Genomic DNA, 16,741 nt, shown 5'->3' on the forward strand with positions numbered 1-16,741 from the left:
AAAGATCGAACTCTTCCCTATACTAATACTAACTTGCATACGCAACTTCACTATAGTTAAGATTACAGTATTTATATTATACATCATTATAGATTATAAAAGGTTCAAATGTTCGAAGATTATAGAGTTAAAAATTTTCCCACACCAGTTATAATAAAGAACGACCTCTTGCCTATACTAAATTTTATACGCCACTTAGTTATAGTATAGGATAGTAATTCAACAGATAGCTTGGCACTGGAACATCGCAGAGAGTTGCTCAATGGCTCATTTTAAAGGAAATTAATGGGGTTATAAACCCTTTGTGATTAAAACAAATTATTCTTGTTAGATTAAGAAATTTTAATTACAATTCATTAAGAAATCATCATAAGTAAAAATTTCTCATACAGAAATTGAACTCAAGCCAACCGTGTGAGAGCTATCCCAACCTCTAGACCATATAGGATATATTAGAATATCCGATTAATGAAGTTTATGTTAAAGAAGAGATTATAAACCTTTTGAGCTGTCTGATTGTTTGAGTATCGTCTCTTACTATTCCAAAGAAGAAAAAGCCGTAGGCTTTTTCCTGTTTGTGATTTATAATCCGGGTTCAAGCGGTAGTTATAGTAAAGAGCAGACTCAAGCCCTAAGAAACTGAACCCTGTGGTTAATTCATATTATCTTCCCTATTTTAGCTAGAATGTTATTATAAAGAAAGAACTTTAGCCTATACTAACTGAATCGTTTATGATAAATATTATCCGGGTTGCAGCCGTAGCTAGCAACCTAGCAAGCCACGATCAAGTTCAATGTTAAGAATCCGGGTTGCAGCGGTAGCTAGCAACGTAGTAAGAGACGATCACGCCCCATAGTAAAGACTAATGTAACCCATAACTCCATAACCCATAACTGTGTGAATAAAAACAAATTCGACACTCATTTTTGATACTTGTCGTATTAACCATTGTAACTTATTAATTATTTCGTCCTTAAAATGTAGTATCAAGTCACTTATAGCATATACGAAAAAAAATTTAAAATTTTCAGGTATTTTTCTTCCTTTAATTAAAAATTATAACTTTTGCTAAGAGACTATAAGAATATTTTTGCATTTTAAATAATAACTCTTAGAATGAACTGAAAACTGAAATAAAATAAAATTTATTTTAAAATTTTCAGGCATGTTAAATATTTCAATTCGGAAAGCAAAATATTTGCTGAGACACTATAGATACTATCTTTATAAACGAGCAATAATTGTATATTTACTTATGTATATATTTTTCTTGAAAACTGCTCGAAATTTTTTGAAAAAAATTGGCAGCCGGGTAATTCTGGCCTAAGAAAACGATCTAGATAGGTCAGAAGTTTGAGAAATCCGGGTTGCAGCGGTAGCTAGCAACCTATATCCGGTTTGCAGCGGTAGCTAGCAACCTAGTAAGAGACGATCACGTCCAATGTTCAGAAATATAAAAACCCATATTTCCTAACAAAGGAGTCAGATCAAAACAAAAAGTACACCATTAGAACCGTCTTGTCCGAAACCCCTGTATAGTAAACTTTCTGTCCCTTGGCTTGAACAGCAAGGGAAATATATTGGCTTGAAAATCAAGAAAAGTGGAAGCTACTACAACATTCTGCCTAAACGGGATATTTTTTTCTTTTTTTCTTTCTTTTCCACAGATAGCTTGGCACTGGAACATCGTAGAGAGTTGTTCAATGGCTCATTTTAAAGGAAATTAATTGGGTTTATAATAAAGATCGAACTCTTCCCTATACTAACTTGCATACGCAACTTCACTATAGTTATAAAATAAAGATCGAACTCTTTATAATAAAGAACGACCTCTTACCTATACTAAATTTTATACGCCACTTAATTATAGTATAGGTTAGTAATTCAAATTACATTAAAAGACGATCACTGGAATAACAAACCATTCCATATATTGGACTTAGTTAGCTACTTGATTGTTTGAGTTTCGTCTCTTACTATTTAAACAAAGAAAAAGCCGTAGGCTTTTTCCTGTTTGTTACATTAAATTACAGTAAAGAACCATCTCTCGCCCATAGTAACTGATATATGGTGGTTCCAGAGGTAGCTGCAATTACATAAAGGATACTGGTGATACTGGTAATTGGAATGTTCGAAACTGAAACTCGGATTTAAACCCAAAGTACCGCTGCAACCAAAGAGTACAAATTATAATAAAATATCTTCAAAATATTTTGTAGCTTGAAGTTATAATAAAGAACGACCTCTTGCCTATACTCACTTGTATAGACAACTTAACTATAGTGTAGGCTTGTATCAGGGTTGTTATATTTAAAGACGATCATTGGAGTAACAAGCCATTGCAAATATTGGACTTAGTTAGTTACCTGATTTTTAGATTATAATATGATAATAATATTAAAGGATTTCAAACCCGTCTACAAAAAGAGGAATGACAGGGTACTATATAAAACAAAACAGGAACATGAGCATTAAAAACTTATTTCACCATAAATAATCAAATCAATTTGATACCAGGAAGACTGTTCTCTGTATCTGGATTGCAGTGGTGGCTAGCAACCGAGTAAGAGACGATCACGTCCAATGTTAACCCATATAAAAACCCATAACTTGTAAAAACAAGTCAGAGCAAAACAAAAAGTCCACCACTAGAACCACCTTGTCTGAAACCCCTATTTGGGACACTCCTTGTCATTTGGCTTGAACAGCAAGGAAAATATATTGGCTTGAAAATCAAGAAAATTGACTTTGGCCACACTATTCTCCACAAACGGCATCTTTTTTTCTTTCTTCTTCATTTCTACAAATAGCTTTGCACTCGGAAATCGTAGAGAGCTGTTGAATGGCTCCTTTAAAGGAATTCTCTAGATCTAGTGCCAATTTCACATACTTTTTTTTAAAGTAAAATCAATTTCTTACGAAAAACTTAATTTATTATGTACAATATTGATCAATTACGTCATAGTCATTGGATGTATACTTTAATGGACGAATAATAGTTAAGAATGATTGAAATTTTAAAATAGATTTTTTTTTTCTGGGTTGCAGCTGTAGCTAAGAGCATATTAAGAGATGATCACGTCCAATATTTTCAGTAGAGAATCCCTGTTGTTAATATGCTTATTTCAAAACAATCATTAAAATAGCTAACCATTACATATATTGGACTTAATTAGTAGCCTGATTCTTTTAGGATCGTTTCTTACCATGCCAAAGAGGAAAAAGACGTTGGCTTTTTACGCTCGTGGTTTCATAAGCAATATAAAGGGGGTGTTAGAATGCATAGCTTAGACAGTAACATGGCTTTTTTTGAACAAGCTAAATTATTAAAGAACGTCCGTAGTAACTGATCAACCAGTTCGTTGTAACGTACTTGTGTAGTAAGAGCAACTCTTTCTCAATAGTAACAGAAGTGATCACGATCACGTCCATTGAATGATCATGTTTACTATTATGAAATATATTGGCTTGCAAATCAAGAAAAGAAGCAGCTACTGCAGCATTCTGCATAAACTGCATCTTTTTTTCTTTCTTTATTCTTTTCCACAGATAGCTTGGTTCTGGTATATCGTAGAGAGTTGCTCATTGGCTCATTTTAAAGTAAATCTCTAGATCTAGTACCATTTATAATAATTTTTTTTAAACCGAATCAATTTTCTACAAAAATTTTTATTTTGTATGTACAATATTGATCAGTGACGTCATAGTCGTTGGATGTAGTTAGTACATAAAGGCTCGATCATCAAATAAAGCTGAAACTAAGTAAAGGACAATTATTCCTCCATATATTCACAGTGATTTCTAATATTTCTCACTACATTCGGAATCGGTTGTACAGTTGCCGGTTCATACTTTGGAAGTTTTTCATTAAATATACATCATTTCTTCTGGATATTATCATGAAGTATTGCGAAAGCATTTCTATTCGACTTTTCAACAAATTCTACTCTTTCAGAGAGATTTTAAGATATAGTTTTGAATATTTTTGGTAATCCTGGTAAAACATTCGTGAAACGTTTCTCAATTTACAAAGATTAGCCTCTATTTTGCTATTTTTATGGACTTTTGAACATGAATTTGAATTTTATCTTGAACTTGTCTTATTTTTTAATTGTATCTTGAACTCAGATCTTAAGGTTTGAAGTCCTGAGTGATAACCACTATAATATGTAAGCTTAATATACTAAATTGTTCTAACAGGAAGTGATGTATTAAAATATATTAAAGGACGATCATTAGAAGAGCCAACCTTTGCATATATTAGACTAAGTTAGCTGCCTGAGTCTTTGAGGTTTTATAATAAAGAACAAACTCTAACCTATACTAAATGGATAATATAAATGTTATATTTAGATAAGTCAATTAAACTACATAAAGGACCAATATAGTTCATCATAAAACTTGTTTGTAAATACGTTTTTTCTTATAGAATTGTCCCTTTTTATGTAAATGCATTAATTTTTGTATAACAAGGAACTTACACATCAAAGATTAGAATTTGTCATTTTGTAAAATTTTTCGTGATCCCGGTAAAACATTCGTAAAATGTTTCTCAATTTACAAAGTTTAACCTCCATTGTTGCCATCTTTTTGGACCTATTATTTGGACCTGAATATAATTTTTAACTTTGTCCTTTTAAATCTTCTAATCTTTCATGTGTACAAAAAATATATAGACAGAATTCAACCATTGAAATTTTATAATAAAGAACTACCTCTTGACTATACTAAATTTTGTAGGCCAGTTAAGTATAGTATAGGTTAGTAAAGCTTACATAAAAGACCAATATAGTTCATTATAAATGGGGACTATGTAAGCTTCATCATATATAGCTGAATCCTAGTTGAGAAAAAGCCACGGAAAATAGTAACTACAAGTTAAGATATTACATCCAGTCTGCAGCGGTAGTTAGCAACCTAATAAGAGATGATGAAGTCCAATTTTGATAAATATAATAACCCATAACTCCTGAAAAGAGATTCAGATAAAAAAAAAGATCATGCTAGCCGCTGGCATCATTACGTCATTAATTAAAGTTGTAAAATTAACAATATGATACATAAAGAAAAGCTTCATCATATATAGCTGAAACATAGTAAAGAAAAACCCACAGAAATTAGTAGCTAAAGCTGAAATAGTACATCCGGGTTGCAGCGGTAGTTAGCAACCTAATAAGAGACGATGACGTCCAATTTTAATTAATATAATAATGCATAACTCTTAAAAAGAGATTCAGATAAAAAATACCGTGCTAGCCGCTTGCAACAATACATCATTAATTAAAGTTGTAAAATTAACCATATGATAAATAAAGAAAAGCTTTCAGGGGTCTGTTTCCAATTCCCTTTCTTAATTTAGATGGTATCCGTTCAGTGATGTTGTTCTTGGCATGACTCTGCCATAGTTCTTTGAGACAATTCCATAGGAAGGTAGTTCTTTCTGCACGGTGTATTTTCCATATGGTTTTCCTTTCCTCATAGTCAATAATTTAGGGTTTTGCATTGACTTTATTGCGGTATTATTTGAAAAAAACTACGTTTTCTAAAGAGTTAAAGAGGCTGAGTTACAAGGTCGAACCTTAAAACGTACAGGGATTAGGAGGCACAGTTGGGGGGCTACCGCCCCCAAACCCCCCGCTTTCGCAGCCTTTAAATAAAAAAAAAAGTTTTTTTTAAACTGAAAGTAAGGAGCGACATTAAATCTTAAAACGAACAGAAATTATTCCGTATATGAAAGGGGCTGTGCCCTCCTCAACGCCTCGCTCTTTACGCTAAAGTTTTTATTGTTTAAAAAAAAGAGTCGTGAGAAAGTCAAACTTTAGCGTAAAGAGCGAGGCGTTGAGGAGGGCACAGCGTCTTTCATATACGGAATAATTTCTGTTCGTTTTAAGATTTAATGTCGCTCCTTACTTCCAGGTTAAAAAGACTTTTTTTATTTAAAGGCTGCGAAAGCAGGGGTTTGGGGGCGGCAGCCCCCAACTGTGCCTCCTAATCCCTGTACGTTTTAAGGTTCGACCTTGTAACTCAGCCTCTTTAACTGTTTAGATAACGTAGTATTTCAAATAATTTCTGCACGTTTTTGTACAGTTTATTTAAAAAAGAAACTGAGTTTCTTTTTTAAAGTTTAAATTCAGTATATAAAAACTTTGCCCTGATGGTGAATCAAACCCGGGTAGTCTGCCCGACAGTCTGAAGTATCAACCGCAGGACTAATGAGCCACAATAGTAAGTGTTTTTTAGTAAATGGAATCTATTTTCGCAAAGCAAATTCCTACAAAACTTGATATTTGGTTTTTGGAAGACAGGGAAGGAGTGATCAGATTCAGCTGAAATTTCGAGGATAAGCTCCCAGGCCCCAGGAAAGCTTATCCTTTAAATTTCAGCCCGATCAGACAACGTTAAAGGGGGGTTGTGGTGGGAAAAATTAACATGGGCTATTATAAGAAAAAGAGGTTTTTCGTAAATGTAAATTCGGAGGATAATTTTTTCGGTCTGAAAATATCAAAAGGCCCTAACACGTCAAATTCTGCTTCGAATGAGTCCTCATTCACCCAGATCAGTTGCCAACTGTGGCCTGTAGGTGTGGATAACAAAAAAAAGAGAAATGAATTTTAAGTGGCTATATTTGGTTTTTTGAAAACAGGGAAGGAGTGATCAGATTGAGCTGAAATTTCGAGGACAAGCTCCCGGGCCCTAGGAAAGCTTAACCTTATAATTTCAGCCCAATCAGACAACGTCAAAGGGGGGCTGTGGTGGGAGGGTCGAAACTTCCGGCCCAGTTTACCCCATGAAGACAAAGTCGGAGGAGGATGAAATTTTGCACGTTTCTTAGTTTGAGCTTGGGCTACAAAATGCGATTACAGTCGTCTCTCTGCGGCCTCTAGGATCTGAAATCGCTTAACATTGTGGTGGGTCGCCTCTTTATAGAGGCACAAGTGTGCCTCCTTGATAAAGTCGGAGGGGGGTGAAATTTTGCACATTTCTTAGTTTGAGCTTGGGCTACAAAATGCGATTACCGCTGTCTCTCTGCGACCGCTAGGACCGGATATCGCTTGAGGGCTCTGATAGGAAAACGAGCCCGTGTTTTCGCGGGCTAGCCCGCTTATAGCGGGTTCTTATTGGAAAACGAGGTTTTTCGTAAATGTAAATTCGGGGGATAATTTTTTCGGTCTGAAAATATCAAAAGGCCCTAACAGGTCGAATTCTGCTTCGAATGAGTCCTCATTCACCCGGATCCGTTGCCAACTGTGGCCTGTAGGCGTGGCTAAGAAAAAAACAGAAATGATGATGAATTTTAAGTGGCTATATTTGGTTTTTTGAAAACAGGGAAGGAGTGATCGGATTGAGCTGAAATTTCGAGGATAAGCTCCGAGGTCCTAGGTAAGCTTAACCTCTAAATTTCAGCCCAATCGGACAATGTTAAAGGGGGCTGTGGTGGGAGGGTCGAAACTTCCGGCCCAGTTTACCCCATGAAGATAAAGTCGGAGGAGGATGAAATTTTGCAAGTTTCTTAGTTTGAGCTTGGGCTACAAAATGCAATTACCGCCGTCTCTCTGCGACCTCTAGGACCTGAAATCGCTTAACATTGTAGTGGGTCGCCTCTTTATAGAGGCACAAGTGTGCCTCCTTGAAAGTCTCTAGACAAGTTCTCAATATTATTAACTGACATTTTCCTTTTTTCTTCTTTGGTGTTGGTTCCTAATGCCATGTTCTGCCATTTTCTTATCGAAGTCATATATTACGAACTTTGAGTTTAGTTTTGGGATAAATGGTATTTTGAACTCTTTATTATCTTTGCTATGCATTATTTTACTGGTACTGGTCGGATCCTTTATACGATCTTAGGAATTAAAATATCGATTCTTTGAGTTTATTAATATTTTTCTCTAGTCTTGTTACTTGTTGGAACAAAGTTACGAAGGGTTCAGGGTCCAATTTCAAAAAAAAAAATTATGCGTTATAGCTGGCTAGCAATGAATTTTTATGCTTAAAGATTACTCCATACTTTACGATATCTTGGGCTGCTGCGTGAACAACGAGGATTATGATGACATTCGTTAGCCGCATCTTTTTGTTTGCTTCTAAAATTAATTTATTATTAATTTTACTCATTTTGGCAAAATTAATTTACTTTACTATTTTATTTTTCAAATCAGTTTGGGCGTTTTAACTTTTAACTTGAGCTATTTTATTGTATAAATTTATATTAATTTAATTTTTAACTCTTTCCTGGCATTGGTCAAACATAACTAAATTGTAAGTGTAATATAGAATTTTCGGTTATGAATTACATTTTAGGGTTAGGATGGTTATGGGAGTCGAACAAACAAAATTTAAAATTGGATAAATCTATTTATTTTGACAGTGAAAAAACAGGTACAAAAGTTCAGATATTTTGGTCACATATACAGCAAACATCTTCAGTATTTCTACTGAAGACGGTCACTGTATGTGGCCGAAAAATCTGGACTTTTGTACCTGTTTTTTCACTGTCTAAACAAATGGATTTATCCCCATTTGAAAGTTTATTTGTTCGTCTTAGAACGGCAGCGTGGTCTAAGAAAACAATCCCTAATTTAAAGGTGTTACGTCAAAAATTATGGAAGTCTTAGCTTTACTCTGGTTATGACATGCACTTATGACTGGTTGTGGCATACCTTAATAACCTAGTTAATAATTAATATTCAACTTAATCTTATGTTATATTTTTTTTGTTTGATACGTCAAGGGTTATCTATATTTTTTTGTAAGTTATTTATTCATTGATTAAATAAAATATAAATACGCTGGTGACCTATTTTTTACAATGACGGTATAATTAAGACTATTATCGTCATTATAACTAGAATTATTAGGGTTTATACTAAGACAAGATATTTTTTATATATGGGATTAGTTTATCCCATAGTTAGGTATTCCCATAAATGATAACTACCTAACATAGACCTTGTAGAGTTATTAAACTAACCATTGAGGTAAATTCATGGTTTTAATTTTGCGTAAAATTTTTGCTATTTTATTATTGTTTATTCACTCATTATTGGTATTTTCTGAAAAGGAAAAATTTTGAATATAGAGGTATGGTGTTATTTTGTGAATTTATAATTAGGGACATTATTTTGTTAATTCTATTTGTATACACGATTCTTTCCATATTAATTTACGATCAATTTTAATATTGACGTATCTTTCGGTAGTACATTGTGCGTTTCTGACAACGCTAGCATGGTATTAAGTAGATGGACTTCCCGCGATGACATATTTATACCGAGGAACTTCAATTCAAGCATTGTTTTATTTTCATTTTTCTTGTCTGTGTCTAGGTGCATCAAATGGACCAACAGATCTTTCGGGAAGTCTATTTTCTTTAACGTATTCGATGCATCTCTCTTTTGCCTATTTTCACCAATTACTTTGTGGCACTGTTCAGCTAAGGAAGGCGGATTATTTATGACTTTTACTACCTAAAAAATTAAATGTGTATGTTGCATTACAACATTTTTGTTCACGTACAATAATATCAAAACCAGAGAATACTTTGGATATGAAATTTACATTTTCTTCAAAGAAGTTTAATGTAATTTTCTTTATGTCATTATAAACTCACGCGGCATCTTCCAATGTGTTGGATTTTATTTAATTGTTGATGCCATCATAGTTCTAGCAGTTTTTAAAAAAAAAATTAAGGAAATTTCCTCCATTTAGTAGGTTATACCCTCGATCTATAAACAGTGTTAGGATCATAAGGTTCGAAATGGTAGTAATACAATTTTTGGTTTTTAGATTGCCATAGATTATTTGCGATAAATTCGGCAATTATGGGATATTTGGATATTAAAATTTTTATAAAAGGATCCTGAACCGCACTGTAGCCGTCAATCTAGTGTGTTCTACTGTTGTTAACATTGTTCGTGCAATGAAGTTATATTATACTAAGCTTGCTATCATTCTTAAGATTACTCTATCTTCCAGGGGACTTCTAGGTGATTTTAGGAGGAGATGTAGCGTGGTGAAATTTAGTTCCTCTACTACTTTCACTAATACAAATTTGCTCAATTATTTATTTATGTTATTCGCACTATGACCTTTTTTATGCAAAAGAAAACACTGTGGAGACAAAAAACGTAATGTTTCTGATGTTAAATCTGGTTAATTTAATTGTAAACAACTGGGGAATTTTATCATGTTTTTTTATTAATAAATTAATATTCTACCATGTGGAGTTAGTAACGTTCAATGTAGGCTATCTCTTTCCGATTTTCCGATGAGCCAATAATGAAGATACGCAAGAGGTCGTCAGTAGTTGGTGTATCTGAACATACGTGATTTTAATATAAAGGAAAGATACATTTGTAGACTACACGCTTATAAGGGGATTACAATTTTTGGGGTCTCGGTTTTTGTTTCTTGTTTTTTGTTAGGTGTAGAGTTTAGAATCTTCTCTTAATTTTCTTGTTATTACTTTTATGGGTGTCTCTTTTTCTTTGGTGTGTTTTTATACGTTCCATAAATAATTTATCACCTAGCGATGTGTATTCCTCGGATTCAGGGTCGAATAAAAATTATTTATAATATTGGATTTCTAAAAAAGGATGGTGAATGAATTCATACTTGACACATAGAGCATTTTCCTCCAAATTATAGCAAATTTCGGAGGCTCTGCATTTATCAAGGAGTAAAAAATCAGTTTGAGTGGGTCCCTTAGAGCAGAAATAATTTATATTGAGATTCCTTTATAGATGTCTTACTGTTATTAGCGAGCAACCAAGTTGTTTTGCGCTTCTTTTCCCATATTTTTTTAAGTTTCCCTCTAGCCGGACGATACTTAAAGGTATTCTCAAATGCTAATCCATATTTGTAAGTGTGGGGTGCATAACCTTCAATATTGTAGGTTATATCCCATTCGTTCGCATATATCTGATTTCCTTGTTCGTCAACCACCAACATAGATACCGAATATATAACGTTTTCCTTTGCGTTCATTATTGTAATGAATTCGTATCAATTATTGCCTTTCAGATAGGCCTTTTTTCTGCTGTCGTGATATCCAAAAATGATCTTTTCATAATAACACGTTTTTAAACCAGTTGTGTTTATTTTTAGTAGTATTTTTTTTCTTTTAAATATTATTAAATTCTCATAAATGAATTTGAGAACGAGCTCGACCGTAAACAAAACCAAACTTCATTTGATGCCGAGCTAGACCACGGTCTTTCTACAATATAGGGCTGTTCACTTTAATTTTTGATAACATCATCGAATACGGAAGGGGAAAATGGGTTTCGAAGTTCACTTTTTGGAAATACAAGTTGATTTTTGCAACTCTTTATTTTTCGAGGAGTTTCGAAACTGTTTATCCTGCAAAATGAACTGCAAACACCGTTTGTAGGCGAGACGGAACACAAACTTCCTACGATATAGAATATGTCATTTAATTTCAATTTTTTCGATATATTTTGGATTGTAATATTGATTGTTTAACGTATTTTTTGTAGCTGGAGTAATTGGGAGGGGCTCCCGTTAATCACTTTTGTTGAGGTACCGTTATTTCTCGTGAGGGAGCTACCCAGTAGGCGGAATGTACTAAATAGAAGTTTAAACAACACTTGTCGTCTTCAGCCGACCACGAGCTTCCTACTTTGGGCCTTTTTCATTAATCACTAATCTTATGAATTCACTGTCACTAAATATTCACTAATGCCGACTTGGCGGAATTACTTGCACGTTTTTACTTAATTTATAGAAAGGGTTAAAGCTTACCATCTCGAAGTATGGCCGGGCAACTTTTTTATTATGCTCCGCCACACTCTTAGTCACCAAACGAAAATCTGACTGGCTCCAGGTGGGTTCGATGCAATGTTTTGAAGTGGAGACTTTTTATACTGAAACATAGTATGTAAATGAAATATATGCAAAGAGACTTCCGTAATATAATTTAATTTAAATATCCATTACAAAAACTGAAGTGTATGGAACAAAATTTTCATATAGCATTTTTATAGTTACATAATTTTTAGTCATAAACAAAGATTTTTTAATTATTATTCCCTTATGACGCCAAACCATTGAAAATCTCTTAATTCTGCACTGATCTGGGGCATTCCCACCTATCCGATTTTTAAACTGTTTTACCCGATTGTGTCGTTACTTTTTCCTCAGGTTTTTATAAGTTTTTCTTTTTTGATTCCACCAGCAATATAAGATCGAAATTTTTATTTTATTTTTTTTTCAGGAATTTTTGACCTTTTGATTTTGTTTCTTTCGCTTGTATGGCCGCTGAGATTGGTTTCGATTTCCCTATTTCGTTAATCACTATATGGTCTGATTTACCGTCAGACTCTTCAGAACTGGTTTCCCATGACTCTGCATTAGAGCTTTTAGAAGTGAAACTTAGTGTTTTTTAGGCAGAACCTGCCCTTCATTCATAAATATCTTCTCCTCTGAAAGTAGAAGGCTTTTTCTCCAATTCCTCGTTTTGAGTTCACAACTCGGGAGACTTAAAAGACTATTGAGAGCTCTGAGAGGAATCAAAATTTTTTGCAGGGTTATTCCATTGTTTAAATGCTATGTCTTCACGGGGATTAGGCATTTTTTGCACTAGTGTTTTCCTTTACGAAGACCATTTTTAAGGCTTAACCTTGGTTATGGTTATGTCGTAATACTGTCCTTGCTGCGCATCCTTGGGAGTTTGATTCCTAGGCAGTGTAATTTGCCTCGTTTCTATGGGGAAATTTATTAAATCTATAGCTTCTCGCATATTTGTTTTAATCGAATCTTTGAGAGGAGTTTTCTATATAACACTGGAGTTTCTACAGCTCTGTTTAATTCCTCTTCCAGTGAGAAGGGTCTCTCTATTCAGGTTGCTGGGGAAACCATATCGTCTGGAAACCTTTTCGAGGGACAAGGGGTTATAATTCTATCAGTAGAAAGTTGGGTCTTTGGAGATATAGGGTATAATCTAATTCTCCTGCACTCTCCGATGATGAACCTTTTGGACTTTTTGGCGTTATTATTCTCACTGGTATTAGAGACTTTCTTGTGGCAATAGCTAGGTTTTTCATAGCTAAGAATTCTTCAAAGTTTTCTTCGTCACTATCATTTTCAAAATAATCTTGCTTTAAATTAAACTGTTTTAACTCGGCCAACATTCACCTAGAGGGTTCATCTTCCATGTCTGACGAATCGGTAGATGAGGGTGGTGATACCCATCTTTCCGAGAATTTGGCTCTTTTTATTCGGCTAATATGTACCTTATAAGTTCTTCCATTATCCGGGTTTGTCATTTTAAAAGTAAAATGGTTATTGTCCTTCTTTATTATTCCATACAGTCCAGAATATTTGTTGGAAAGTTTTTTGCCTTCCGTCTTTGCCTCATTCTCTCGGTAGATGCAGTCTCTTATGTTAAAATCTATATTCCTTTTGACTTTGGGTAGGTTATTTAGTTCTTGGCTTATTTTACATTTTTTCAACTCTTACCTAACTATTTTGTAAGTTTTTCTCATCCTATTTATGAATTCTTGTTAGTAATCCTAAGTGTTATTATAATATTTTTGGGACTCAAAAATATGATCATACGGTATTTTGAAGCCGCGACCAAAAAACAAATAAAAGGGACTTTCTTCAGTGGTCTCCGAAAAAGCAGCATTTATGATTTAGGTTAAATAAGTTAGTAATTGATCCCAGTCATTCTTGTTGTCTTTTGTACAAATGCTTTAGACATTCGAAAATATTTTATGCCAATTTTCTGTTTTACCATTAGCTTGTGGATAATAAGAAGAAGTCACCAATTTTCTATGTTAAGAAAACTCATTAAGTCTTTTGTCACCTTAAAATTTTTTTTTACTTCCAATTAGTGCCTTTTACCTTGTTAGGAATGTCAATTAAAAAAAAAATTACGCTAGCACCTTACTGCTAGCGTACGCACCTTGGTTTTCTAAAGCTTTTACACAAGTGGATATGGAAACTTTATGTATAAGTGAATGAATACAAGAATGGCCCCTGTTTGAAACAGGTAAAGCTCCACTGGTTCCATATAAATCAAATGAGACAATATCGAAGGGGAACCTTCCCCCATGGGACTCTTCTCATTGGGGGGTTTGGATAAGCTTCGGGTTTTTCTCAAGTTTTTTGCTTTGCATGTTCTTAGAAAGTCTTTAAGTTTTGTTAACGCCAACGGGACATAAATATTGTTTTAATTTATGGAAGGTTATAGTTATTCCTAAATATCCACCTATATATGGATGGAAGTATTCAAAGGCAGGTAATATTAAGTTTTTGGGTAATACAGGTATTACTGAGGTTTGGTTTCTATTTGCCTCAGCTGTCTTAACTCTGCATAAGATTTCTTCGTCAATATCATAATAAAAAGTATCTATTTCTTTTCTAAGAGTTTTGAATTTATCTGGTAACATATCATCGTTCACGAAATAAATAATAGGGCTTGACATATTTCATCATTATTTTGATTTCTTTTTATATTTTTGAAGGATAAAGGACAATAGTGGTTCTTATTTTCTTTTACTCTATCTTTAACTTTGTTTTTCTTGTATTCGCGTTTACTCTTGGTATTGATAGAATTAATTTTGTCTTAATTGGCTTCCGACGGGATATTTTCTGGGAATCTACTCAAGAAGTCACAAGCTACATTTTTTTACCTTTTAAATATTCAAATTCGTAATCTAGGTCTTGGATTTTCATAATCCATCTAGCTAGAATTCCAGTGGGGTTTTTAAAAGTGCGCAAGCATTGAAGGCTTTCGTTGTCAGAACGTAGCTTAAATATTCTATCAATTAAATAATGTTTAAATATATCTAAATGTTGGAATATAGACTATAGCTCTAATTTTGTGGCAGAATAATCACTTTAACCTTTTGAGAGGGTTCTACCTGAATAGCACATAACTTTTTTTTGATCAGGTAGTCCCTGTAGAGGATTAGGGTTTCTTATTGGATTTATTTGTGAAAGAATAGCACCTATGCCTGTCGCACTGGCATCAGTTGTGACCACGAATTGCCCATCTTCGAAATGAGGCAACGCAAATATTTGTTCAGAAGTAGGTGCCTTTATGAGACAGTCTAAGAAAGTTTGAGCTTCCTGGAACAAGGAAATATTTTTTTAACTATCATTTTGGTTGCTCCCTCTAGTTAATTTGTTTGGGGGTTTCGTAATTTGGGTATAATTGCGAACGAAATTTCTAAAGTAACCAATAAGACCTAAAATTCCTCTTAACTCCTCCATAGTTCAAGGAGGCTTAAGATTTTTAACACATTTTATATTGTCAGGGTCTGGAGATATCTGACCATGAGCCACCAATACTCCTATAATTTAAGTTTAGGTTATAATAAATTTACTTTTCAAAATAGTTTTTCATTTTAAATTGCCTTCTCTGAATTTCTCAAAAACTTAAGCCAATGTGGCTAAATTTTGTTCTGCATTCTCGTCTGTGCAGATAATGTCGTCAACGAAGTGAATTATATTCTTTAATCCTCTTAATAGGTGTAATAAGTGTCTACACAACGCGCTTGAATATGCCTTAAGTCCAAAAGGTACTCTTAAGTATTCATTGTACCAAATTCAGTTGTAGAAAACGCAATTTTATAAAAATCTTTCGTAGCTATATTCAGTTGGTGATAGCCTTGGGTAAGATCAAGAGAAGTGAAAATTTTGTTTTTACTTGAAATAGAGACAAGAATGACGTCTAGTCTTAGCAAAGAAAATTTATCACTAACTGCTTGGTTCTTAAGGGCTCTATAGTCTACTAAAAGCCTCTAGTCACCACTCTTTTTTGGTACTAAAAATGACTGGAGCGGAAAACGGACTTATACTGAGACGTATAATCTAATTTTTTTCTAATTTGTGAATCTTATTTTTCAACCATTCTTTATGCATGTACGGTATAGGATATTGCTGTTTCGCGAAAAGATTACCGGTCGTTAGAATTGATTGTTCATAGAACGGTATTAGTCCGATGTCGTTCTCAGATGTGGTAAAGACATATTTAAAATTCCATAATAATTCGCATAGTTTTCTCTTTAGTTCCAAGTCAGTAAAATGATCCATATTAATTTTGTTTAAAAATTGCGATTTAGTTAGAGGGTATTATTGGTTTGATGTATTAATGCTGTCAACTCGGTCTCTTTTGCATTTTTTTCCACTTATTTAAATCAATCTCCAAGATAATTTGGATCCGAACTAGACATATTCCCGTTTTATTATAATTGTATCATATTAGTTACCCAAATAAAGCCTCCTCCTTTTTCGTAAGATATAATCTGTTCTTTGCATGACAGATTTTCGGAAATTCCGTCTGACAGAGTCGCAAGCCATGTTTCGGATTTGTAATTCACGGGTTTAATCATCTTTGATATTTGAACTCTTTGCATCGTTTTAGGAGGGACTTTTGTTTTCTGTATTGCGAACCAGTAATAGATTTTTTCACTTTTATTGTCTATTAAATTTAGACTCGCGCTTTGTTGCGTGATGTCTCCCGCCAATAACGTTGGTTGCGCATGTACTGCGTTGGGGTTTACTACTTTTTTCAATAATTCCACTATTTACTTGATTTTGTTCGACCCATATAATGTCCTCTTTGTGGCAAAAAATGAGGTTCAAAAGAATGTATTCTATTCACTGTTACATCCTCTTCCCTTACTCTATTATTCTTTTTCACAACGAAGGGTAGGGGAGAAGGATTTGCCGGGTATGCAAGCCTTTCGTTCGCTACGTCTAATATTACTTTAT

The 16,741-nt window shown here is 33.8% G+C and overlaps 1 protein-coding gene across 1 annotated transcript in view; it reads right to left on the reverse strand.

Annotated features, from left to right (window-relative positions):
- Positions 1 to 16,383, reverse strand: part of LOC148956799 (solute carrier family 53 member 1-like) — a 68,843-nt gene extending 52,460 nt beyond the window's left edge. The window contains exons 1-2 of the mRNA XM_089092052.1: positions 16,237 to 16,383; positions 9,166 to 9,465 (exon numbers count right to left, since the gene is read on the reverse strand). Of these exons, the coding sequence (XP_088948178.1) occupies positions 9,166 to 9,465; positions 16,237 to 16,383 (447 nt within the window). The remainder of the gene's footprint in view (positions 1 to 9,165; positions 9,466 to 16,236) is intronic.
- Between the last annotated feature and the right edge of the window lie 358 nt (positions 16,384 to 16,741).

This window comes from Artemia sp. Qi Xiang Cuo, chromosome 1, assembly GCF_049724085.1.
Source record: "Artemia sp. Qi Xiang Cuo chromosome 1, ASM4972408v1, whole genome shotgun sequence".
Lineage (NCBI taxonomy): Eukaryota > Metazoa > Arthropoda > Branchiopoda > Anostraca > Artemiidae > Artemia > Artemia sp. Qi Xiang Cuo.